The 24,756-nt window shown below is 46.1% G+C and overlaps 1 protein-coding gene across 2 annotated transcripts in view; it reads left to right on the top strand.

Annotated features, from left to right (window-relative positions):
• The window catches only part of MYO18B (myosin XVIIIB), a 305,824-nt gene that overhangs the window by 208,241 nt on the left and 72,827 nt on the right, over window positions 1-24,756 (top strand). For both annotated transcript variants that reach the window (XM_064272527.1, XM_064272528.1), the window contains exon 36: window positions 2,705-2,890. In XM_064272527.1, coding sequence (XP_064128597.1) covers window positions 2,705-2,890 — 186 coding nt within the window. The remainder of the gene's footprint in view (window positions 1-2,704; window positions 2,891-24,756) is intronic.

Genomic DNA, 24,756 nt, shown 5'->3' with positions numbered 1-24,756 from the left:
AGAGGACAGCTCAATCACCAAGGTTCTTTCCTATCAGCCACACCACTTGATGTCACCACAACCCCATGGGGCAAGTCGTCTAGGCCCCATCTGATAAATGCAAAGATGACACCAGAAAGGTCATAAGACTTGCTCAAGATAAAGCCATGCTGTCAGAATTTAACTCCCTGGGTGGAGCAATGGTTAAGGGCGTGGCTACTAACTGAAAGGTTGGCAGTTCAAACCTACCCAGAGGTGCATCAAAAGAAAGGCCTGGCAATCCACTTCCAAGAGATCACAGCTATTGAAAACTCTACAGAGCACAGTTCTACTCTGATACACATGGAGTCGCCATGAGTAGGAATTGACTCGACAGCAGCTGGTTTATTTGTTTGGTTTTGGTCAGGATTAACAAGTTTGGTTATGCAGAAGGCTTAGTTCAGTGGTTATTACATAGGACATACTGCTAAATTCAAATAATGGTGGCATGTTGGGAATTATTTATAGCAGCCTTCATTCATCTCAGTGCTTGGGAAGTGGAGGGGTGCAATGGGAAAACACTAGGCTGGGGGGACAAAACCTCTTCCCCACAGGGGTTTTGGTTTTCTCTTTATAAAAGTACACAGCGTCAGGGAGAGGAGTGAATGGACAACTGCCCTTCACGCCATCCTGGTCCCTGGTTCCAATTTCTCTGCAGCCAGCTGGTAGACCACAGCATGACAGCATGTCTAGACAATAGGAGGCTGTATCCCTCACTGTGAAACATTTTCTTCCAGTCCCCCCGATGGGCATTTGGTCTCCAATAAGGCCGCTAAGGATGAAGAACAGAAGGAGATTCTTCTTTGCCTTGACCCCAGTGGTTCTTGGATGTGCTCAAGGGATCCCCCAAAGGCATGACTGTCTCTATAGATCACCCTGAAACTTTTCATCCCCTACATTTTAAATGAGGAAATAGAGAAGGTTGGGCTAAACATCATATACTGGTTTTCTACTTGATTCTAGCATAGCCAAGTGATAAGAGAGAAGAAAAAAATCAGAGCAGAAACACTTTACAATGAATCAAATTCACTTTTTCCCTTTGCCACCATTATTTGAATTTAGCAGAATCTCAGGGCCAGATTATGGAGTGACGGGGTGCCTCAGGGACACAGTTTGAGAACCATTCTTCCTCCTTACCCCCTTCTGGCTTCTCTTCAAAAAGATTGTTAAACTCCATTTGAAAGGCAAAAAAAAAACCCCGTTGCCATTGAGTCAATTCCAACTTATAGCAACCCTGTAGGACAGAGTAGAACTGCCCCATAGAGTTTCCAAGGAGAACCTGGCAGATTTGAATTGCTGAGCTTTAGGTTAGTAGCTGTAGCACTTACCACTATGCCACCAGGGTTTCCGTTTGAAAGGCAAAGAGGAACTGAATCTTAAGCTTTTCTTTTAGGCCGTTACTCAGTCTGCAAACTGGAGTCTGTTTTTCTCCCTGCCTGTGGTTGCTGGAGAGGGGCTCCGAGTCCTTAGCAAGGGCCTGAAATATTCATTTGGGCTTCGTCCTGTGTCAGCACTTGACTATTTGCCCGTCAGGGTGGATTGGTTCCGGGCTGGTGGTCCAACCAATGAATTGTGCAGAACAGCCCTTGGGTTTGTTTTCTGTTGCACTCAGGATGTACAAAGCACATTTCTCTATTGTTTCATTGTGTCCTTGTAGAATTTTTTCCCTGGAAAAGGAAAAAGGCCATAAAATATCAGAGCTGAGGCTCCTGAGAGATTATCTGATCAAATCTCCTTGTTTTCCAAACCGGGACTCCAAGCTCTATGTTCGGGAAGGGGTTTTGCCCTCAGTCTAGTGTCTCCACTGTACCATTCCACCTTCTAAACCTTGAGATGAATGAAGGTTGCTGTAAGTATTAATGATTCCCAACATGTATGGAGTATGTCCTACGTGCCAGGCACTAGGCAACGCCTTCTGCATAACTGAATTCATTAAATCGTGACAGCATCCCTGTGAGATAGGTACTCCCATCACCCTTGTCTCTTGCAGAGGTAAAATAGCCTTTCGAAGGCCACACGGCCAGGAAGTGATAGGGATGGGATTTGAACCCAGACCATCTTTGGGGTCAGGGTTCTCATCAGTAGGCTACAGTACCTCTCAGAAAAAAAAAAAATGGCAGAGTAGATTCAGCCTCATGACAACCTCATGTGCTTCCGAATAGAACTGCGCTTCAAAGGTCTCTGGGTGGCACAATGGTTTGTGGTGAACTACTAACCTTAAGTTTGGTGGTTTGAACCAACCCAGGGGTGCCATGGAAAAAAGGCCTGGCAATCTGCTTCTGCAAAGATTACAGCTATGAAAATCTCTATGCAGCAGTTCGCCTCTGTAACACATGGGGCCGCCATTGGTCGGAACTGTCTTGAAGTTAAAGGGTTTGGTTTTTTGGTTAATCTTATGGAAGTAGATCACCAGGTCTTTCTTCCTAGGTGCCACTGAGTGGATTGGAACTGCCAACTTTTCCGTTAGCAGCCCGGCGCAAACTGTTTGTGCCACCCAGAGACCTGCAACTCTGAAGAGCGGTTATGATTTTCCATGTTTAAAGTAAATTCTTCATTTTTATATCAGAAATTCGGATTATTATCATGATTAGTTTATAAAAAGTAATGGATTTCTCTCCTGGAACCTCTGTTTCAGGCCCCAGGCCTCCAACTCCAAGGCGGGTGTGTGCTTTCTGCTCCTTCCCAGGTCCTGGTGATCCGGCTCCGAGACAGCCTGATCAAGACGGGCGAGGAGCTCTCGCGGGCGGCGGCCTCCGAGTCCCAGCAGCGAGAGAGCAGCCAGTACTACCAGCGGCGCGTGGAGGAGCTGAAGGCCGACATGGAGGAGCTAGTGCAGCGGGAGGCAGAGGCCAGCCGGCGCTGCATGGAGCTGGTGAGTCCGTGGGGCCTGCTCGGGAGCTGCCGTCTGTCCGCGCTGCCTCTTCGCTACTGAGGGTTTGGGACGAGGGAGACACCTCCTTTCCTACATCAATGGGAAGTCTTCTGGATGGGAGGCTAATAATGTCTCTCAGGCATTTGCAACAAGCAGGAAGTAAGGAGAAGCCAGACAGGGATGGGCTGAGAGACGACCTGTCATTGGCTGCAAGCTCTGGGGGTGGCCCACAGTGGACCAATGGCATTCACTGTTGTTGGACGGTCAGCAAACACATTTAGGTCCCAGACTCCAGACGTTTCTTTCCGGCCTCGCACGTTCAGCTCACGCATAGAGGAGGGTGTCAGCACTTGTTGAATGTCTGCTTTGGACCAGGTCTTAACACCTATCATCGCCTGTAATTCTCACAACACCCCTATGAAGTCAAAATTATTATCCCCATTTTACAGATAAGAAAACTCAGGCTTCAAAAAGGTAAGTAGTTTAAGGTCACATCTAGTCAACATCAGAGCTGCTCTGGGGCAGTTAACAACGACAACAAAAACAAAACATGATAACAATAAACCCACCATTTATTAAGCACTTGCCACTTTTCAGGTTCCGGGTGAAACATTTCTCATGTAAATCCTCATCCCAGCCCTGTGAAGTAGATACTAGTCTTACCTCCATTTTACAGATGGAAAAACTGAGGCATAGGACCGTCAACAAGCCCAACTCATGGCTCAGCGTGGCACATTCACTTACTTGCTCAAGGCCACAGGCTAGTAAGAACTTGAACCCAGGTCTGTCCAGCTCTGTAGTCTGTTATTTTAGCCACTAAACCATGTTTTGCTTGTGGGGTATCCCAAGGGACAATTTAAATTTGTTTCCTGCCAATGGGAAAGTTTTTCCATCAGCCACTGTATTTTTCTGAGAACAGTGCCCTGCAAGGACCACAGAGCATCTGAGAGAGCCTGGTCTACCTTTTCTGCATCAGATATCCCCAAGACTCCAGGTTTGGAGCTCTGTGAGCTGGATGGCATCTGGCATCCCCCTTGCCCAGCATCATAGAGCCCTCACTGAGATAACCCACAGCATGCTGAGGCTTACTTAGCCCAGAAACCATTGCTGTGGAGTTGATTCCAACTCATAGCAACCCTACAGGACAGAGTAGAACTGCCCCAGTAGGGTTTCCAAGGAGCAAACTGCCAACCTTTTGGTTAGCAGCCGTAGCTCTTAACTGTGCCACCAGGGCTCCGAGGCTTGGCCCAGGGGTCTCTAAATCCCAGGCATTCTCTCCTTCCCTCCGTATCCACTCTGGTTTTGCGACAGGTCTTACCAGGTTGTCCTCTTGTGGCAAGTATATTTCTCAGGCCACTGCCTCCCACTGCCTTTGTCATCCCCATCAGCTTTGCATTTGACAGCCTGGTGGTTCTGTGGGGGGGAGGCATGCCAGAGACTGAGGTTCCAGGACCACGTCCAGGCCCCCTGACTGGCGGCTCCTTCACCACCGTGGCCCTGGGAAAGAGAAAGGCTCTTTTCCTCCGATTGACAGGGTAACTTATATTAACCAGCCCTGCTTCTCATGCAGCGAGTTCCCCTCCTGCATGTTCTGGCTCCCAGCGAGAGTACACCCTCAGCCGCTCTCCTCTGACGTCTTCCTTAGCTGGCCAGGCACCCAGGCATTCTGGCCAGATCAAATGATGGCGTTCTTCCTCTCTCCCTTCCTCTCTTTTCCTCTCTTCTCCATCTCACGTTCCTCTCCCTATCCCTATTCCCAGGTCTACATTAAAGGCCCCCAAATACAAAAGGTTATGGTGCAAGCCCATGTATAGATCGAAATGAAAGTGACACAAAATAATAAAACGCAAAGTTTGTGTGTATGTTGAAATTAAACTTGCATCTTTCTCTGTGTTCTGATTGTGAGATTCTGAATGAGTGTATCAAGGCCGAACTTTTCTAGATTTTAGTGATTTTATGTGTTTGTGGTTGGGAGGGGAAGGCATGTTTCTGCTTGGCTGGTGTTCCAGGAGTGAGCGTTATCTACCTATTGGGGGATCCAGTGTCTCCTGCTGGGGCGATTGTCAGGCTAGCAGTCTTTTCCTAATAGTGCGTGTTCAAACTCACCAACCCATTTTTGCCTTTGGGCTCTGGGGAATTTACATTAGGAGAAACAAGAAGGCCATATTTTCATATATCGCTCATTTAGTCCCTTACGCATTCAACACGTATCTACTGAGCACCAACTACAGGTGTGAAACAGGGATAGGCATTGATGGGAGAGACAAGGAAGTAGGTCTCTGCTTTGTAGAAGCTCACAATATGGACAGAACACAGGCTTCATGCAAGAGTTAATGAGCACTGTTATTTTGAGATGAGCCCTGTGGCTGAGGCCCCTCCCATTGGCCTGGCATTCTGGTAGTTTCTCAGGCTTCTCAGGAGAGGTCATCTCACCTGTCTAGCCAGGTCCATGTCACCATTTTGCCTTCCTCCATTCCATCCCTATAAGACTATGGGGCAGTTGCCCAGTGCCATACGTCCTTTCTAAATGTTACTAAAACCCTACAAGGCCACCAGGGTTCTGGTTTATTCATTCATCCACTGTGTATCCATGTGGGCTGAGCTCCATGTTAGATGTTGGGAATCCAGTGGGGAACAAGACCCACCCTATCCTTCAAGGAACTCCCACTGTGTGGGGAGATTTGTTAAGGCTGTTATTAATGTATTTCACACAGAGTTTCCTCCATAAGGGGAGCTGAGAGTGTTCACAGGCAAAGCAAAGGGCCTGCATTCTGTGATTTGGGGGATTCTTAGAAGGCCAGACCAATAAAAACCCAAACCAGCGGCTGTCGAGTCAATTCTGATTCATGGTAGCTGCAGGTGTTACAGAGTAGAACTGCTCCATAGGGCTTTCTTGGCTGTGATCTTTACAGAAGCAGATCTCCCGGCCTTTCCTCCATGGTGCCACTGGGTGGGTTCAGACTGCCAACCTTAACATTAGCAGCTGAGGGCAAACTGCTTGTGCCACCCAGGGACCTATCTTAAAAGGCCAGTTGGCACCAAATCTCTCTCCTGTGCCCATTGTCTCCACCCCTAATTCATTTCTTTGAGTTTAAAGCATTGCCTGTTTCATCTTTCATTTTTAAAACGCAAGTTTCCCTGGGAGGGAAAGAATGAACTTCCTGACTCCACAGTCGAAGCATGCATTTGTTCATTCATTCATTCATTCCTCAGACACTGAGTCATTCTGTGCTCAGACCCTTTGCATAGTTGTCTTCTTTAAGAGGTGGGCACAGCCCCGCTTCCACAGATGAGGACACGGAGGTGCAGGGGTGTAAGATGCTCTGCCCAGGGCTGCAGAGTTGGGGAGTGACAGAGCTGAGATTGGCATCCCTGTATCTGACTCTAAAGCTATCCCTTTTACAGCACGCTGCCCTTTCAACCAATGCTGCTGACAAATGGCTCTGCTGGCGGAGACAAAAAAAAAATGTGGTGAGAAGGATGTTGATAGATCTCTCCTCCTTGTTCCTTTCTGCCTGTCCCCAGCCTGGCGCATTTGTCACTGTTGGTGTTGGTTTAAAGGGCTGCAAGTTGTTCCCTGTGAATGATTTACACTCCAGCCAGCTCCCCAGCACGTCCAGATCAGGATCAATTACCCTGCTGATGAAACTTTTCTTCCCAGAAAAAAAGAAAAATGAGGTTTTGCCATTAATTTTAGTAAATGGACTATTCCTGGCGACTCCAGGAGCCATTATGGAGAAAAGACTCTTCTGGCTCTCAATCATCCGAGCCCCTTTGTCACTGGGGCGACAAGACAGCTCATCTGCAGATTTACGTACTGTTGGTTTTCGACAGTTAAACTTAGAGGAAGTCACCTTGGCCCCAGGATAGAGTATCCAAGGGAGGTCAAGGGAACCAGGAGAGCTGATGGTGACAAAGGAAGGTCATTGGGTGATGGCATCTGATGCTGGTTGATGGCGATGGTGTTGAGTTAGTACAGTATGTTTTTTTACCACTTCCTGTGTGCTGGCTGCTGGGTAAGTTCTTCGCATGAGGTCTCCCGTTTAAGCCTCACCCTTTGAGGTAGGTACAAGGTGCTTTGGGCCAGATGCCTAAGGGAGGCTGAACCTTAGGAGACTGAACCTGTGGGTTTACCCTTCATCACCTTGATCTGGTCCCATAAACATCACGGTAAATGGTGGAGAAATTGAAATTGTCAAGGATTTCGTTCTACTTCAATCAATAAACAATACCCATTGAACCAAGAAATCAAACCACATATTGCGTTTGAAGACTTCTTTAAGATCCTGAAAAGCAGAGATACCACTGTCTTGGTTATCTAGTGCTGCTGTAACAGAAATACCACAGGTGGATGGCTTTAACAGGAAAAGTTTATTTTCTCACGGTAAAGTAGGCTAGAAGTCCAAATTCAGGGCGTTAGCTCCAAGGGAAGGCTTTCTTTCTCTGTTGGCCTTCTCATCAATGTTCCCCTGGACTAGGAGCTTCTTCGCACGGGGACCCTGGGTCTAAAGGACGCGCTTTGTTCCGGCACTGCTTTCTTGGTGGTATGAGGTCTCCCACTCTCTGCTTGCTTCCCTTTTCTTTTATGTCTTGAGAGAGAAAACGTGGTGCAGGCCACACCCCAGGGAAACTACCTTTACTTTGGATCAGGGATGTGACGTGGGTAAAGTTGGTGTTACAATCCCACCCTAATCCTCTTTAACGTAAAATTACAATCACAATTTGGAGGACAACCACAGACTACTGGGAATCATGGTCTAACAAAGTTGATACACACATTTTGGGGGGGACATAATTCAATCCATGACATTCCAAGTTACTGTGATGGTTAGGATTGTGTGTCAACTTGGCTGGGCCATGATTCTCAGTGTTTTGGCAGTTGTATAATGTTGTGATCACTTCCCTGTTGAAATTTGATATGTGATCACCCCCATGATAGAATCTGCTGAATGGGATCAGCATGGGTGAGGCCTGTGGCGGCTCACCGCCCCCTCGGCCTTCATCTCTCCGTCTTCCGCTGCCTCCTTCCTTCCTGCTCACCTTACGAAAGGTTGTTGTCTTGTTCTGGATCCAGCAGCTGTCTCTTGCCTGACCTCTGGTTCTTGGGACTTGAGCTAGCAGCTTATCTGTCCATCTTGGGATTCGGCAATCTTCACAGCCTGCGAGCAAGAGCCCTGCTCCCCAGCTTGCCTATCTAGGGTTCACCAGCCCCTGCAGCTACATGACTCAGGAGAAACCTTGCGGTCTTGCCTGTCAGCCTTGGGGATTCCTTTACTGTCACAGCCTGTGAGCGGGTGCCCTGCTCTCCAACCTGCTCATCTTAGGTTCACCAGCTTCTGTGGCCCCGTGAATTGGGAAAGGACTCTATCCTGATCCAAGGACTTGGGACGTTCCAACCCCTACAATCACGTGAGCTGTTTCCTTAATATAAATTTCTCTATATATACGCATTACTGGTTTTGCTTCTCTGGAGAACCCAGCCTAAGACGATCACTTTGATGACTAAAGTACACCTGACCCAAGGTATGGCCTTTTCAGTTGCTTCATATGCATGCGAAAGCTGGACAATGTAAAAGGAGGACAAAAGAAGAAGAAACATTTTAATTACGGTGTTTGCAAAGAATATTGAACATACCATGGACTTCCAGAAGAAGGAACAAATCTGTCTTGGAAGATGTATAGCCAGAATGCTCCTTAAAAGTGAGGATGGTGAGACTTCGTTTCATGTACTTTGGACATGTTATCAGGAGGGGCCAGTCCCCGAAGGACGTCATGCCTGGGTATCTAGAGGATCAGTGAAAAAGAGGAGGACCCTCAATCAAATGAATTGACACAGTGGCTGCAACAATGGATTCAAGCATAGCAACAGTTATGAGGATGGCACAGGACCGAAGAACATTTCCATCTGTTATACATAAGGTCGCTGTGAGTCTTGACTTGACAGCACCCAACAACACCTTGACCTGACTCATTTAAATTTTCACCTGAGCCAAGTGTCACAAGCTTCCCAGGACTTGAAAAACTTAACTGGTGCTTCTGTTCTCTCTCAGCCCATCTGTCAGTCTCCCAGTGACCAAAGGTAGATACCAGAGTGGCCTTTTCCCTCTCATTCCTGCAGATTATTGACCAGACCTTCTGATTTTACCCCACTGAGGTAGTTTTCAAATCTGTCCCCTCTTGTCCCATCTGTTTCTTTTGCCTGTTCAGGCCACACGCCTTCCCGCCTGGACTTCTGCAGTTACCTTCTAACTTGTCTCCTCACTTGTCCTTCACTCTTCCTCCTCCCTGCAGAATATCTTTCCAGAAGGGGCACATCTGATCATGTTGCTCTTCTGCAATAAAACCTTCCCTGGCTCCCCGTTGCCTACAGAGCAAAGTCCAGACTCCTTACCCATAGCCTGCAAGATACTTTGAAGTCTAGCCCCTGTAGATTTTTCTCTTTGGTTGCCTGCCTTTGTCACTTTGCATTTTCTATTCAAGCGTGAAGGAAGCTGCTAAAAGTTCCCAACATTATGCTATTTCTTCACTCACTGCCTTCGTTCTCATGCACCCCTCTGCTGCCTACTCAGCCTCCAAAATTCAGACTACATCTGACTTCTCTAGGAATCCCTCACTGTTATCTCCACCCCTCACTAGTTAAGCGCCTCCTTGTGTTCTCACAGCCTCCTGTGTTCACCCCATCAATGCACGAATCACCGGGTATTGTAATTGCTTGTCTTTTTGTCTTCCTGAACAGAGAGCCCCTGACTATGTGATTGGTCTTGTTTGGCTCAGAGTCTGCAGCCTCCAGTTTAGGGTCAGTCAGAGAGTAGAGTCTTGGTTATTGTTTGCTGAGTAGTGTCCTAAACATTTTAAAGTTTTACCTCTTAACATATGGAACAGCTTTAAATATAAATATATATATGTATATATGTCTGTATACGTATATCTATAAATCAGTTACTGTCAAGTCAGTTCAGGCTAATGGGAAGCCCACGTGTGTCAGAGTAGAACTATGCTCTGTAGGGTTTTCGGTGGCTGGTTTTTCAAAAGTAGATCACCAGGCCTTTCTTCTGAGGCACCCTCTGGATGGACTTAAACTTCCAGCCTTTCAATTAGCAGCACAATGTGTTAACTGTTTGCACCACCCAGGGTCTCCTATCTGCATATCTGTATCTGCATCTGCCTGTGAAAATTGAAACTTTGAGATCAACCAGCTTTTGTTTGAGTCCTACTATAAGCCTAGCTCTGTGCCTGATGTTATGGGAGATGCAGACATGGATGCTCCAGAGACTGAGCCCTTAAAGAGTTCAAGAGTTGGAGGAGGAGATGTACCTTCCCCTAAATAACTCTGAGACAAGAACGGATGGCTGGGCAAAGGAGGAAGTGGTTTAGTACAACCAGGTCACCTGGGGAAGATTTCATGGAGGCTGCACCATTTAAGTTTCTTAAACGATGAAGCAAATGTTGGCTGGCAGCTTTCGGGGGAGTAGTTGTCCAATCACGTTCATTGTTAGTTCCTCATACTCAGATTCAGCAAGTGTCTAGTGAATGTCTGCTGTGTGTCAGGCAATGTCCAGGCCTTCAAGAAATCAGAGATAAATCAGATGCAGGGATATGAAGGTAGACCCTTCACCCCCTCCTCCTTTTCCTCCTCCTTATTGCACTCCCGCTCATGCACACATGCCAATTGCATAATCCTGTTCTCTTGCCCCCAACCCACCCCCCACTGGCTTGCTTCTGTTTCCCTTGTTCTTTTTAGCCCTCACTTGTCTAGGCTTGGGCATGTCACTTTTCTGTGTTCCACACACACCCTCACAAAATTGTTTTGACTTACGTTGCTGCGTAGTGGTAGAAAAAGCACCGTACTTGGAGTCTGAGACCTTGGGCAGCTAAGTTAACATTGCAGAACCTCAGTTTTCCATTCCATAAAACAGGGGGGTGTAATGCAGCCTATTTCATTGTAACGATTAAATGAGATGATGTATGTACACATGCCAAATGATTGCACACAGTAGCACTTAATAACACACAGTAAGTATTTAATAGATGTTGTTTTTTTCCTTTCTCCTTTCTTCTCTTACTCCCTCTCTGCCTTTCTGACTCCTCTCTCTGCTCAAACGTTACCTTGCCTGCCAGCTCCACTTCCACATCCAATACGATGGTTGGTGATTTTGATGTTGACGAGAGTTAGTATCTGTTTACCTACTCCTATATGCTGGATATGGAGTTAAGTTCTTTACATGAGTTCTCTCATTTAAGCCTCACTCTTTGAGATACAATTATTATCCCTATTTTATAGATGAAAAAGCTAAGAGCCAGCTTTGCTGATGAGACTTCTCCAAAGTCATATTCCTAGTAGGTGGCTAAGTCAGAATTCAAACCCAGGTCTAACTGACTCAAAGCCTATTCTCTTATAAGTTTGAGACACAATATTTACTCATTCAAGAACATTTTGAAAAAAATAATCATGAAAATTAATATTGCTTTTAATTCTTTAATCTAGGATTCCTTGACCTTCGGACAATTGACATTTTGGACCAGATAATTTTCTACTGTGGGCCTTCCTGTGCATTGTAGGATGTTCAGCAGCACATTCCTGGCCCCTACCCAATTTTTTTTACCCAATAGATGCCAGTAGCATACCCCTGCCCAGTTGTCACAATCAAAAATGTCTCCAGACATTGTCAAATGTCCTTTCGGTGAGGAGCAAAATTGTCCCCATTCGAGAACTACAGTTGTGATATAATCCTTGCAATAACGCTTGAGATGACTTCTCTGATACGCCCCACTTTACAGATGATGAAGTGAAGGCTCAGGGAGGTGAAGTGATGTGTCCAAGGTCACACGACGAGTGGGGGTGGGGTGACCCACACCAGGAATGGGGAGAGTCAACAATGGGAGGAGGAGGGAGCTCAACTCTCCACACAGAGTTGAAAAGAGACAGTAGTGGTTCCAGCAAAATCCAGTCCCAACCTTTCAGAGACCTAGAGGCAACTTCACAGCAGAATCTGATTCTGAGTGGACTTGAAGGCCTCACTGTAGTCTGTGTACTTTTAATAATGTTTAAATAAAACATGGGTGTGATCTCCTCACTGAGCCTGGCTTGTCCGCCGCCTGGGCAAGGTCATAAATAGTTAATAGACAACCACTTACGGCTCTACTTCTTTTAAATCCAACATCAATTATATATGGCCCATGAATTATTTATTTGACGTAACTTTGGAGGTATATTTTCCACCGTGGAGGGGGGGGAATGAAAAGAATGTGAGGCCTAAAGCAGATAAGGGGATAATTGTGAGGGCTTTGTCCCCCTCTGTATTGGAGAATTTCTCTGTCAGGAGACAGCTTTCTCTTGATGTAATCAAGAGGCTGGATGAATTTGGATCAGGAAGGACTCTGCCGGAACCCTGGATGGAAAACCTGGGGCAGTGGTGTGTGGTAAATGTTTTAACAACCAGCTCTATAGAGTAGGCAGGTTTCTCATTTCTCATGTGTGCCAATTTCTGTGGTGTAAATCCTCTCACCAGGGCTGATTTCAGACTACTGACATGATGTCACTGAGCACAGAGTTGGAAAGGGATGCCCAGTGACTACACCCGTTGCATCGAGTCGAATCTGACTCATGGCAACCTCATGTGCTACAAAGTAGAACTGAGCTCCATAGGGAGCTTCACGGCTATAATCTTTACAGAAGCAGATCGCCAGGCCTTTCTTCCGTGGCACCACTGGCTGGGTTTGATCTGCCAACCTTTTGGTTTGTAGCCAGTGCAAACTTTGCACCATCCAGGAACCTGATACGCAATGGCACACCACAGGTGTCAACTCAAAAGCAGAAATAGGAGGAAAATAATTAAGAGTGCTGCATCTTGAGTAACTACTACCTTTCATTTTGCTATAATTTATTTGATTGTAAGTTTATATAATTTAATTTTTAAGAATAATCATGTTTAACAGTGGCTCACAAAAGTGCTGAAAATTTCACAATAGCTCTTACAAGCTGGCGCGAGCTGGTTCCAGAACACTCGTGGCTTGGATTCTCCTTAGGATGGGGTTCCCATACCCCAGTTCTGAGGCTGTGCTGGAGTGGGAGGAGCAGGTCTTTGGAGTCAGGAAATTCTTGACTCAAATCCCATTGCTGCGTAACTGTGCTCCTTTGATGTAGTTGACTTAACCGTCAGAACTGTGACCTTTTGAGCAAGTTCCTTTACCTCACGTGTAAAATGAGTATAAAAGGAACCTGGTGGTGCAAATGGTTAAGTACTTGGCCGCTAACCGAAAGGTTGGTGGTTTGAGCCCATTCAGCAGCTTTCGGGAGAAGGACCTGGCAATTTGCTTCCATAAAGATAACAGCCAGGAAACCTCCATGGGGGAGTTCTGCTCTATGGCACCTAACAACAACAAAATGGGTATAATCACATCTACTCAGAATGGCTAAGACGAGTAATTCGTGCCACGCTTCCAGCCTTGAAGGCATCTTCCCCCTTGTCCACTTTCCCCTGGCTTCGCAGAATTTGGCTACATCTGGCAAGGACCTTAGGAAGCCCAAAGCCAGATTCTAGGCTTTTTGTTTAGTTTTTGTTTGTTCATTTTTGTGTTTTGGAGTTCCTGGGTGGTACAAATGGTTAACACATTCGGCTGCTAAACAAAGGGTTGGAGGTTCGAGTCCACCCAGAGGCATCTCGAGAAAAAGACCTGGTAATCTACTTCCAGAAACTCAGCTGTTGAAAACCCTGTGGGGCACAGTTCTGCTCTGACGCACACGGGGTCACCATGAGTCAGAATCCACTCCATGGCAACTGGGTTCTTTTGTGTGCGGTTTGGCCACCCAAAGCCCCATGTTTCCAAACTCCAGGGCAGCCCTCTCCCCACCTGCCCCAGCAGCATTCACCATACCTGGGGTGAAGGGATTCATTGTGAAAACCTCCCAGTGCTTTCCTCCCACAAATGGCTATGAACTTGAGAGCATAAAGATGAATTATTTTGGCTGGAAAGTGCAGTATTTAAAAGGCATTCCATATGGAGGGCATTTGGGGCCACAAGCCGGGTGTAAATGACACCTTTTATAGCTCTCCTGACAGGGAGATAGCGCTCCTAATTACTGCCCATTATCTCAGTGTGATTTGAAATGGTTCAACACATTTATAAAGTCTGTGTTCACAGACCACCTCCACTTCCCACGCCTAATGGCCACCGTGTTCTCTAAGGCCTGACGGGGGAAATCGTGGGTATGATATCACTCTCCTCCTTCAGGGCACCATGGCCTCCTGCTGGTCTCCTGACAATGGTTTTTGCACAAATGCGACTTGGTCCCAAAAGAGACTTAGCCACCAGCCAGACACGTTTCCAAAACTGACTTCTTTCAAGCTGTCTTTATTCCAAATGTTGAGTGTGCTTCTCTCAATTCAAGAGGTCTGATTATCTAATAAAATGAGCTTCTCTGTGTCTGCCTCCAAGATGAGCTATCTTGATAATGAACTCTATTACCGAAAGCCTACCTAGGAATAATTTGGTCTATTACTTCCCCTGACTTGTGCCTTTGTTTCGGCATCGAAAACAGGCTCTCTAGCAATTAATCAGAATTTAAAGTTGCTAATACCAGTTACAAATAATGCATGGCATCTCCAGATGGCAAACAGAGGAGCAGGTACTAATCTTGTCCCCTGAGACTTCATCAATTGAACTTTTGTCGCTTCAGATTTACTGGAAATTAACTTAACTCCATAAAGTTAATTAGTTAAAAAAGAAAGGGAGGGAGATATTGATTGAATGACTCAGGTCTACATTAAATTATTCAAATAAATCCAATTCAGATTGTTTAGATGAGATTATGGTCCACTTAATTGAATATACCATGGACTGCCAGAAAAATGAACTAATCCATCTTAGAAGAAGTAACAGCCAGGATGCTCCTTAGAAGCGAGGGTGGCGAGCCTTCATCTCACATACTTTGGACGTATTACAGGAGGCACCAGTCCCTGGAGAAGAACATCATGCTTGGTAAAGTAGAAAATCAGCGAAAAAGAGGAAGACCCTCAATGAGATGGATGGACACAGTGACTGCAACCATGGGCTCAAACATAGCAATGAGTATGAGGATGGCACAGGACGGGGCAGTGTTTCATTCTGTTGTACATAGGGTCGCTGTAAGTTGGATCTGATTTGTTGGCACCTAACAACAACAACACAGTTGCATGTCAGGGAGGCTTGAGAAGGTTCATCTTCATAATTGAAGGCATGACATCTTCAGAAGATAGTGGTCCCAAGGAAATCTAGGGGACCCAATGTCCTAGTTCGCTAGTGCTGCCGTAACAAAAGATATCACAAGTGGGTGACTTTGAAGAACAGGCATTTCTCATCTCACAGTTTGGGAGGCTAGAAGTCCAAACCAGGGCATCAGCTCTAGGGGAAGGTCCTTCCTTGGTAGCCCCAGGAGTTCCTGGGCGTTCCTTGGCATTCCTGGGTGTCTGTCGTCCCCTGTGTGTGTGTGTGTCTATTCGGTTCTCTTTATAAGGCACTTCTGAGTGGTTGGAAACCCTGGTGGCATAGTGGTTAAGCATTACAGCTGCTAACCAAAGAGTCGGCAGTTAGAATCAGCCAGGCGCTCCTTGGAAACTCTATGGGGCAGTTCTACTCTGTCCTGTAGGGTCGCTGTGAGTCAGAATTGACTCGATGACACTGGGTTTGGTTCGGTTTTGGTCTGAGTGGTTAGGTTTCGGACCCACCATACCTCAGCCATGACCTCATTAACATAACAAGAGAAACCCTTATTTCCAAATAGGGTCCTGTTTATAGGTACAGGGGCAGGGGTACAGTAAAACGTACAGTAATTCAGTAACCCCTGCGTGTTCAGTTCAGTGACAATGATTACATTCTTCAAGTCGTGCAACCATTTTCACCCTCCTTTTCTGAAATGTTCCTCACCCAATGACATAAACTCACTGCTCCCTAACCTTTTAAGTTGTTCTTGTAAATATGATCCCATATCCATAATTCTTTAAAAGAGCACAATCCTCAAGGCAGACATTGCTTACTAATTAAGTTAAGTTGTTGTTTAGTTTAAAGATGACTTAAAGGGATATTTTTGGTTTAAGGTTTAAAAATGATCTCAATGCCATAGTTTCAGTGGGTTTTTCAGCCCCAGTGGCTCCAGTAAGACTGGATTCAATGATAATATGAAATTCTGTTCTACATTTCTCCCCTTTTGATCGGGATTCTTTTATAGAATCTTTGATCAAAATGTTCAGTAATAGTAGCTGGGCACCATCAGTTCTTGTGGTCTCCAGGCAAAGTCAGACTATAATTCTGTTTGAAGGGTAATTTCTCTCTTTTTTGTGTTTTGTTTTGTTTTGTTTTTGCTGAGCTTAAACAGTAAGAGGGGAGAAGGGGACCTCAGATCTTGAGGCTAGGCCAACCGATGGGAAAGCAAAGGAGTCTTTAACTGAGAGAATTGGTTGGTTTAGAATTGCAAGTGTACATAGTAAGAAAGTATGAATGAACTTGTCCAAGTTATGACTCTTTTGGTTGTTAGTGACAGAGACAAAAGTGAAACTGGCTTAAGCAAAAGAGAATTTATTGGTTCGTGTGATGAAAAAGTCTAGTGACTTCCGGCTTCAGGCTTCAGTGGAATCCAGAGGCTCAAGTGATGTCAGTAGGCTGAATCCAGTGGGATGGAGCCAACTTGGACCTGCTCGTCAGGGCTGATTATGCACATCTCTCTGCCCAACTCCGTGTTTGGTGACGCCATGTTGGCAGCTTGACATTTAATCATTTTGAGAGTGTTTACGCAATGGAAATTGGCAAATGTTATAACACCTGGGCTCCCCCCCCCCCGCCCCATGCTCAGGGCCAGTTTTAAACATTTATGAGCACACCACTGGCTGGATCTTTCTCTTTCCTCCTTGGAGATACAGTCACCATCCTCATCCAGGATTTCCCTTCCTGGTGGCAACGGAGTCAGGTGAAAGACTACCAGCTCATCAACTTTAATAACAAAAGGGTCTCTTCTACCCAGCAGCTCAAATGGAAGTCCAGAGACAGAATCTGGTAGATTCTGATTGGCCTGTTTTGGATTACGTGCCAATTCCTGAAGTATGCGTGAGTGCCCAAAAGATGTAATATCTGATTGGACAGTTCTTGGTGAGCTGGTCAGCCCCTGAATCCAGGAGAGGAGTGAGCCCCCATCCAAACCACACGGACTGAGAGTGGGGAAAAACAGTTCCCCCAAGGAAAGCTGGAGTGTTGTTGTAGGCAAGACCCCTAGATGCCCACCGCAGAGACCATGTGTGTGTGCCTTCAATCTTGATGGGTTCCCCTGCTTTGCCTCAAATCCCTTCTAGATTTTCTCTGCTTGTTTTCTTGCCTCCTACTTGTTTTTTTCTTCTTCTGTTTTATTTCTCTTCAGTGTCTCTTGGGGTGAATCAAAGGAAGGAAAAGGAGACCAGAAGGGGCACCCAGTTTCCCTTGTCTCTCCCTACGGGAGCAGGTCACAGGGAGGGAGACCTGGATTCGAGCCCTACTTCTGCCTCTACCTAACTGTGGCTTTAGGCGTGCCTCCCCGCTTGCGTCACTCTCTCTCTCTCTCTTTGTATAAAATGGACCAGCTGATCTCCGCAGATTTTTCTGCTCAGACACTAGCCAAGGTGAAACTAGTTATTCTTGGGACTTCAAGCTCTGAGTGTGTCTTAAAGGGCTAGAAGTCATGGCAGCCGCCGCCTCTGGAGCAGGCACCTCCCTATACCCCAGGACCTCTGCACAGTGTCACAGAATCTCAAACCTGAAGTCATCTAGACCCTTTAGCTCATCTGATTCCTCCTCCAACCTCTGACTGGTGGAAATTCCACCTCTGGCTACACATCCGTGGAATTGGGGAAATCACTACCCCTGTGGGCAACAACATTTCTATATATACCTCCCTCTCTCTGGCCCGTTCCATGTTGATTCTATGCCTACCATATAGCTGGGTTACAGATGTGTCACCTTATCTCTGGGGAGATGGTTCCAGAGGCCAGAGACATTCCTTTGCTTCTCTCATCTGGAAGGCAGCAAGGAGTTATCCAGAGATTATCACTTTTTTGTTTATTTTTTGTTTTCATTTGTTTTGCTTTAAGTAGCCAAGCACTCTCTTAAATCCATAGCTGATGCAGATCTGTGATAAATAGAAACAGAGATACCTACCCGTCAGACGGCACCTACTCTGCCACCTTGGCCCCTGATGCAGCACCACAAAATAGGGCTTGATAATCCATGGCCTAGACCAGAGGCCTGCAAACTATGGCCTATGGGCCAAATCTAGCCTGCCATCTGGTTTTGTAAATAAAGTTTTTTGGAACACAGCCACTCATGTTTACATACTGCCTATGGATGCTTTCACATTACAGTGGCATAGTTGAGTGTTTGTGACAGAGACCATTTGGCTCACAAAGTCTCAAATATCTATCATCTGTGTCTCTGCCCTAGAACATTGCCTGATACACAGTGGCACTGAATAAATACATGTCGAATGAAGAAAGCTGAGCAGAAAGGGAGTAAGGAGATTGGGAGGCAAATCTGTTTCTTCACTTTCTTACTGTATGATTTTGCTCTAGGCACTCAACTTCTGTGTCCCTCAGTTATCTTATTAGATGGAGATCACTGAAACTCCCTTATTGTATTGTGGGGAAGATTTAAGGAGATAATGCACTTAAATGTTTATCCTAGTGCTTGGCACAAAGTAAACCCACTACCATCATCATCATCACCATCACTGTCATTACCGTCCCCATTGCCACCACCATGACCGTCAGCATCATCAGTGCCACTACCACCATCGTCATCACCATCATCACCATCCCCACTTTACCACCGTCACCATGACCATCCGCATCATCGCCACCGCCATTATCACCATCCCCCCATTACCACTGTCACCATGACCCTCAGCATCATCACCACCACCATTGTCATCACCATCATCACCATCCCGTCATTACCACCACCACCGTGACCGTCAGCATCATCAGCACCACTATCACCATTGTCATCGCCATCATCACCATCCCCCCATTACTACCACCACCATGACCATCAGCATCATCATCACCACCACCACCACCATCATCACCATCCCTGCCATTACCACCGCCACCATGACCGTCAGCATCATCAGCACCAGCACCACCATCATCATCACCATCATTACCATCCCCTCTGTCATGGATTGAATTGTGTCCCCCAAAAATATCTGTCAACTTAGCAGGGCCATGAGTCCCAGTATTGTGTGTCCACCACTTTATGTGATTTCCCTAAGTGTCGTAAATCCTATCTCTATGATGTAATAAGGTGGATTAGCAGCAATTGTATTGATGAGGTCTACAAGATTAGGTAGTGTCTTAAGCCAATGTCTTTTGAAATATAAAAGAGAGAATCAAGGAGAGAGACATGGAGACCTCATACCACCAAGAAAGCAGTGCCGGGAGCAGAGCTCATCCTTTGGACCTTAGGTTTCCGTGCTGAGATGCTCCCAGACCAAGGGAAGACTGAAGACAAGGACCTTCTTCCAGAGCCAACAGAGAAAGCCTTCCCCTGGAGCAGGCGCCCTGAATTTGGACGTCTAGCCTACTGGACTATGAGAGAATAAATTTCTCTCTGTTAAAGCCATCCACCTGTGGTATTTCTGTTACAGCAGAACTAGATGACTAAGACACTCCCATTACCACCACCACCATGACCATCAGCATCATCAGCAACACCACCACCATCATTATCACCATCCCTCATTACTACCACCACGACCATCAATATCAGCACCACCACCACCACCCTCATCATCACCACAAGAAGGCAGAGAGTACCACAGAGTGTCTTCAAGAGCAGGTGAGCTCTGAGCTTCAGAGAAGTGGTCGAAAGCCTATGCCAGTGGTTGGCTCATTTCCAGTTTGAAAATTCTGGAAATTCTTTCCCCCACATGCTGTGTCCCCCCTGGTTACCCACGGTTGCATCAGTGTCTCCTTATTTGTGCTCAGTGTCCTGGGCACCAGCTTCATTAGAATTCTCCCCTTTCCCCAGCCGCGCCTTGGCTGCATTCCAGGTAAATGGCTTGGAGCCCATCTTGCCTCCTGTCACCTCGGCCACCTGCTCGGATAATTAGAACCAACACATTCGTTTCCCTAACAGCATTCTCATCTCCCCTCTCTAAAAGTTTTCGAATGGAGAAAGAAGGGCAAAAACAGGCTACATCTGTCCTTGTTCAGGCAATTTGCAGCTATGCTCCGCTGACATCCACCCAGCTGGGCAACAGATCTGGGTTTCCTGTTTGCTTTTGGTGGGAGATGACGATGCTGTTATTGAAGTCTGGCAGCAGTTTAGAGATCCAGAGTCTTGCTGGAAGGTCTTAGAAACAAACACTCAGGGGGAATCCTTCAGGCTCCTGCCTGCAGCAAACAAAAGGAAAGGAACCCAGGAAATAAGATGGTTTTCACTTCTTCCTAAGGAGCCCTGGTGGTGCAGTGGTTAAGTGCTCAGCTGGTACCGTAAAGGTTGGTGGTTTGAACCCACCCAGTAGCTCTGCAGGAAAAAAAGACCTGGTAATCTGCTCCCGTAAAGATTAAACGCAGTTCTGTCCTAGAAAACCCTAGGGGGCAGTTCTACTCTGTCATATTGGGTGGCTTTGTGTTGGAATTGACCCAGTGGCACCCAGCAACAACACTTCTTCCTGAGAGACTGGAAAAGCTTCCTGAGTTGTACCCAGGATGTTCTATGTCTTGGTTTGGATATGGTTTCTATAAATGCCAGCTATAGTTCATCTTTTAGGCTTTGCAGGTTATAGGTCCCTGTTGCAACTACTCGACTCTGCTGTTATAGCTGAAGAGCAGTCATACACGATACATAAACGAATGAGTGTGGGTGTTCTAGTAAAACTTTATTTACAAAAACAGGCAGTGGGTCAGATTTAGCATGCAGGCTATAGTTTGCCAACCCTGGCTTTATGCAGTATTGGAAGGACACAGGAATATTGGACAGTACAGCCCAAGAAATTCTCCAGCAAGCAGAATTCTTTTGTGTATAATCCAAATTCTTCCTCTTTGTTGCTCTCCTGTTCACTACAGCTTCCTCCCGATCTTCTCCCCAGGGCAGAGCTTGTTAGACCTCATGCCATTTTCTTTCTATCCCCTCAGGTATGCACATATGGCTTTTCTCACCTGGACATCATTGTCAGAGGGTGGGGACCTGTTTCTGGAGCAGCCAAGAGTTGGACATGCTCAGCTGAGCCTCATTGAGGGTCCCTCAGCTCCACAGGGTCAAACCCCAGTTGTGTCTTGGTTCACTCTCTCGGGATGCCAGGGGTTCAAGCATTGGCATCTCCCTTCGGATTTCATCCATTTCTCCACAAAGTCTCACTGACCTTGTCGTTGTTAGCTGCCATGGAGTCAACCCCTGACTCTCGGTGATCCTAGCACAACAGAATGCGACACTGTCCAGTTCTGCACCATCCCCATGATCAGTTGTGGATCAGACCCTTGTGATTCATAGGGTTTTCTTTGGCTGATTTTTGGAATTAGATGGCTAGGCCTTTCTTCCTAGTTCTCCTTAGTCTAGAAGCTTGGCTAAAACCTGTTTAGCATCTCTGTTGTTGTGGGTGCCATCAAGTCAATTCTGACTCATAAAGACCCAGTGTGACAGACTAGAACTGCCCCACAGGGATTCCTAGGCCATATGCTTTAAAGGAGCAGATCACCAGGTCTTTCTCCCGTGGAGCCACTGGTAGGTTTGAATCACCAGTCTTTTGGTTAGCAGCCAAGTGCTTAACCTTTGCACCACCAGAGTTCCTTACAGGCAAACCACACTGCCAGACAGGCAGTAGCTGTGCTTGAGGTGCATTGGCCTGGAATCAAACCCGAGTCTTCTGCATGGAGGCACAAATTCTATCACTGAACCATCAGCCAATATTTTAAGAAAATGAATTTACACACTAAACTAATTTTATGTCTACTAATTAACGTTTATGCCTTTCTCTCCTCTAATTCTATCTCATCTCCTAATTATCGATACTGCTACCCAACATTTGAACCATAGAATCTTCTCATTTGGCATCGTAGGACTTTAATGTATAAGACCTTAGAATCTTCAAGCCAGGAAATCTTGAAACAGCAAATACACTTAATATTAAAATCTTAGTGATTTGCCTTTTCTCTAGGTCAAAATGGTTGAATATAGTTGCTTTCATATTGTTCAACCTAATAGAAGCTTGAAATATTGAAATCCATAGATTCTTAGAATCGCTAGTTCCCAGTGCTACAGAATTTTAGAATCTTAGGATTTTATAACAGGGGCGAGCAACCTTTGTCTGCAAAGGAACAGACAGTAAATATTCTCAGCTTTGCGGACCGTATAGTCACCATCTTAACTTCTGAACTCTGACATGGTAGCAGGAAAACAGCCATAAATAAATAAATTACTGTGTATTTAATTCCAACTCATGGCAAAGCCATGTGTTTCGGAGTAGAACTGCACTCTATAGGGTGTTCATAGCTCTGACCTTTTGGAAGCAGATCGCCAGGCCTTTCTTCCAAGGCAACTTTGGGTGGATTCGAACCACCAACTTTTCATTTAGTAGCCCAGTGCTTAACCGTTTTTACTACCCAGAGACTGAAAGTAGCCATGTTGTTGTTAAGTACCATCGATTTTCAGCTCATTGTGACCCTTGTAACAAAGCAGAACTGCACCCGTAGGGTTTTCTAGGCTGTTTTTTGTTTTTTTTTTTAATCTTTATAGGAGCAGATCACCAGGTCTTTCTCCCACAGAGCGACTTAGTGGGTTTAAACTGCCAACCTTTCAGTTAGCAGCTAAGTGCTTCACCTTTATATCACCAGAGCTTCTTGAAAGCAGCCATAACCAAAAACCAAGGCTGTTGCCATCAAGTTGATTTCCACTCATAGCAATCCTCTGGGACAGAGTAGAACTGCCCCATAGGATTTCCTGGGAGCGCTTGGTGGATTCGAACTGCTGACCTTTTGGTTAGCAGCTGAACTTTTTTAACCACTACACCACAGGGGTAAACATAAAAGAATGGGTGTAATTGTGCTCCAATAAAACTCTGTTTACAAAAATAGATGGTAGGCCAGATTTGACCCTCAGGCCATAGTTTGCTGCACCTACTTTGGAACACGAAAGCTGAAAGGGTCCCATCCGCACTTAGATTTATACAGGAAACTCACAGACCTGCCTCTGGTGGTTCCAAAGAGTGACATTCAACATGGAGCCATATTAAGGGTAGTTTTGCCTGGTTCAGACCCATGGTCACTTCCCAGACAGCATCTAGCCTCCAGAGAGGGAAGTTAGAAGATGTTGCTAAAGTGCTGGCGGGCACTGAAAACCAGTTGCTGTCAAGTCAGTCCCAACTCCTGGCAACCCCATGTGTGTCGAACTAGAACTGTGCTCCATAGAGTTTTCAGGGGTTGATTTTCCAGAAGTAGATTGCCAGGCATTTCTTCCGAGGCACCCCAGGTAGATTCACACCTCCAACTTTTTGGTTAGCAGCCAATTGCATTAACCATTTGCATGGAGTCCCTGGCACTGGGGGAGAGCCAAAGAACCATACTCAGAACTGGAAAAAAAAACAGCGGGAGGCCATGAGAGTAAACACCAGGCTTCTGCAGTGCTGGTCAGCCCCCTGAGCTAAGCCCCAGACCAGAATCTAGAGCTGCCCCTGAGTGCCTGGTGAGATCCAGGGACCCAGCTACGAGGTGGATTTGATGAGGCTATTTGTCCAAGAGGCGTGTGCGCAACTGGGCAATGACCTTGAGATGTGGCAGGAGAAGAGACCAAGTATACCACTTAGCAGTTGTTTTCCTTTCCTGCTGAGTCAATAAATGAATAAATGGACCAAGCGTGGCCAAGTGGCTGATATAATTTTTGTCTCCATCAAAAGGAAGATCACAAAAGTGTTTGGAGGTAACTTGAACATCTTTATGTTCCAGGCTGTGGGGTCAGGCTTATTAATGTTATGCTCTGGGAGGAATCTGCAAGGAGGGGAAGGGGGCAGACTGGGGGCGAACATGTATTTATTGCATGTCTGCTGCATGGCAGGCACTGTGCAGAGGGCTTTCACTGTACCCGCTAATTAAACCTGCACTTCCAATTTTATGAGCGAGGTAATCTTTCCGTCCCTATTTTACACATTAAAAAAAAAGAGGCTGAGATGAGGTGGAGTGGCTCGCCCACAGTTGAGTAGCTAGGAGAGGTTGGCCTCAGGTTAGGTAATAAGTCTCTTGGACTTCCAAACCTAGGCTCTTGACCACAAAACATCAAGGGCACACAGATCACCTGGGGATATTGTTAAAATGGAGATTCTGATTCAGAGACTCCGGGGTGGTGCCTGAGAGTCTGCATTTTAACATGCTTCCAGGTTATGCTGGTGCTGCTGGCTCAGGGACTTCACGTGGAGTAGCCAGTGTGACATCATTCTCCTTTTTGGAAAAAAAAAAAAAAAACCTTAAACAATAACACTGAGAGGTACAGAACAATCAGTTATATGAGATCAAGAGGGCAACATTTGCCCAAAAGCAAAGATGAGAAAGTAGGAAGGGGTAGAAAATCAGGATGAAAGGAAACAGGAAACCTAGAGAGTGCTGACACTTTGTGGGGAATGAAACCAAGGTCATGAAACTACAAACCACCCCGTGGGAAACTAATTTGTTCTGTAAACTTACACCGGATGCACACACATACAAAAAAATCTAAAGTTGCCTTTGAGTTGATTTTGACTCACGGTGACCCCATGCGTTACAGGGTAGAACTACTCCGTAGGGTTTTCTTGGCTGTAATCTTTATGAAAGCAGATCACCGGGCCTTTCTTCTGAGGTTCCGCAGGGTGTTTTGAACCACCAACTTTTTGGTTGGTAGCCAAG

Source organism: Loxodonta africana, chromosome 19, assembly GCF_030014295.1.
Source record: "Loxodonta africana isolate mLoxAfr1 chromosome 19, mLoxAfr1.hap2, whole genome shotgun sequence".
NCBI lineage: Eukaryota > Metazoa > Chordata > Mammalia > Proboscidea > Elephantidae > Loxodonta > Loxodonta africana.
Note: the sequence above shows the minus strand (reverse complement) of the source record. Positions and strands in the feature narration are given on the sequence as shown.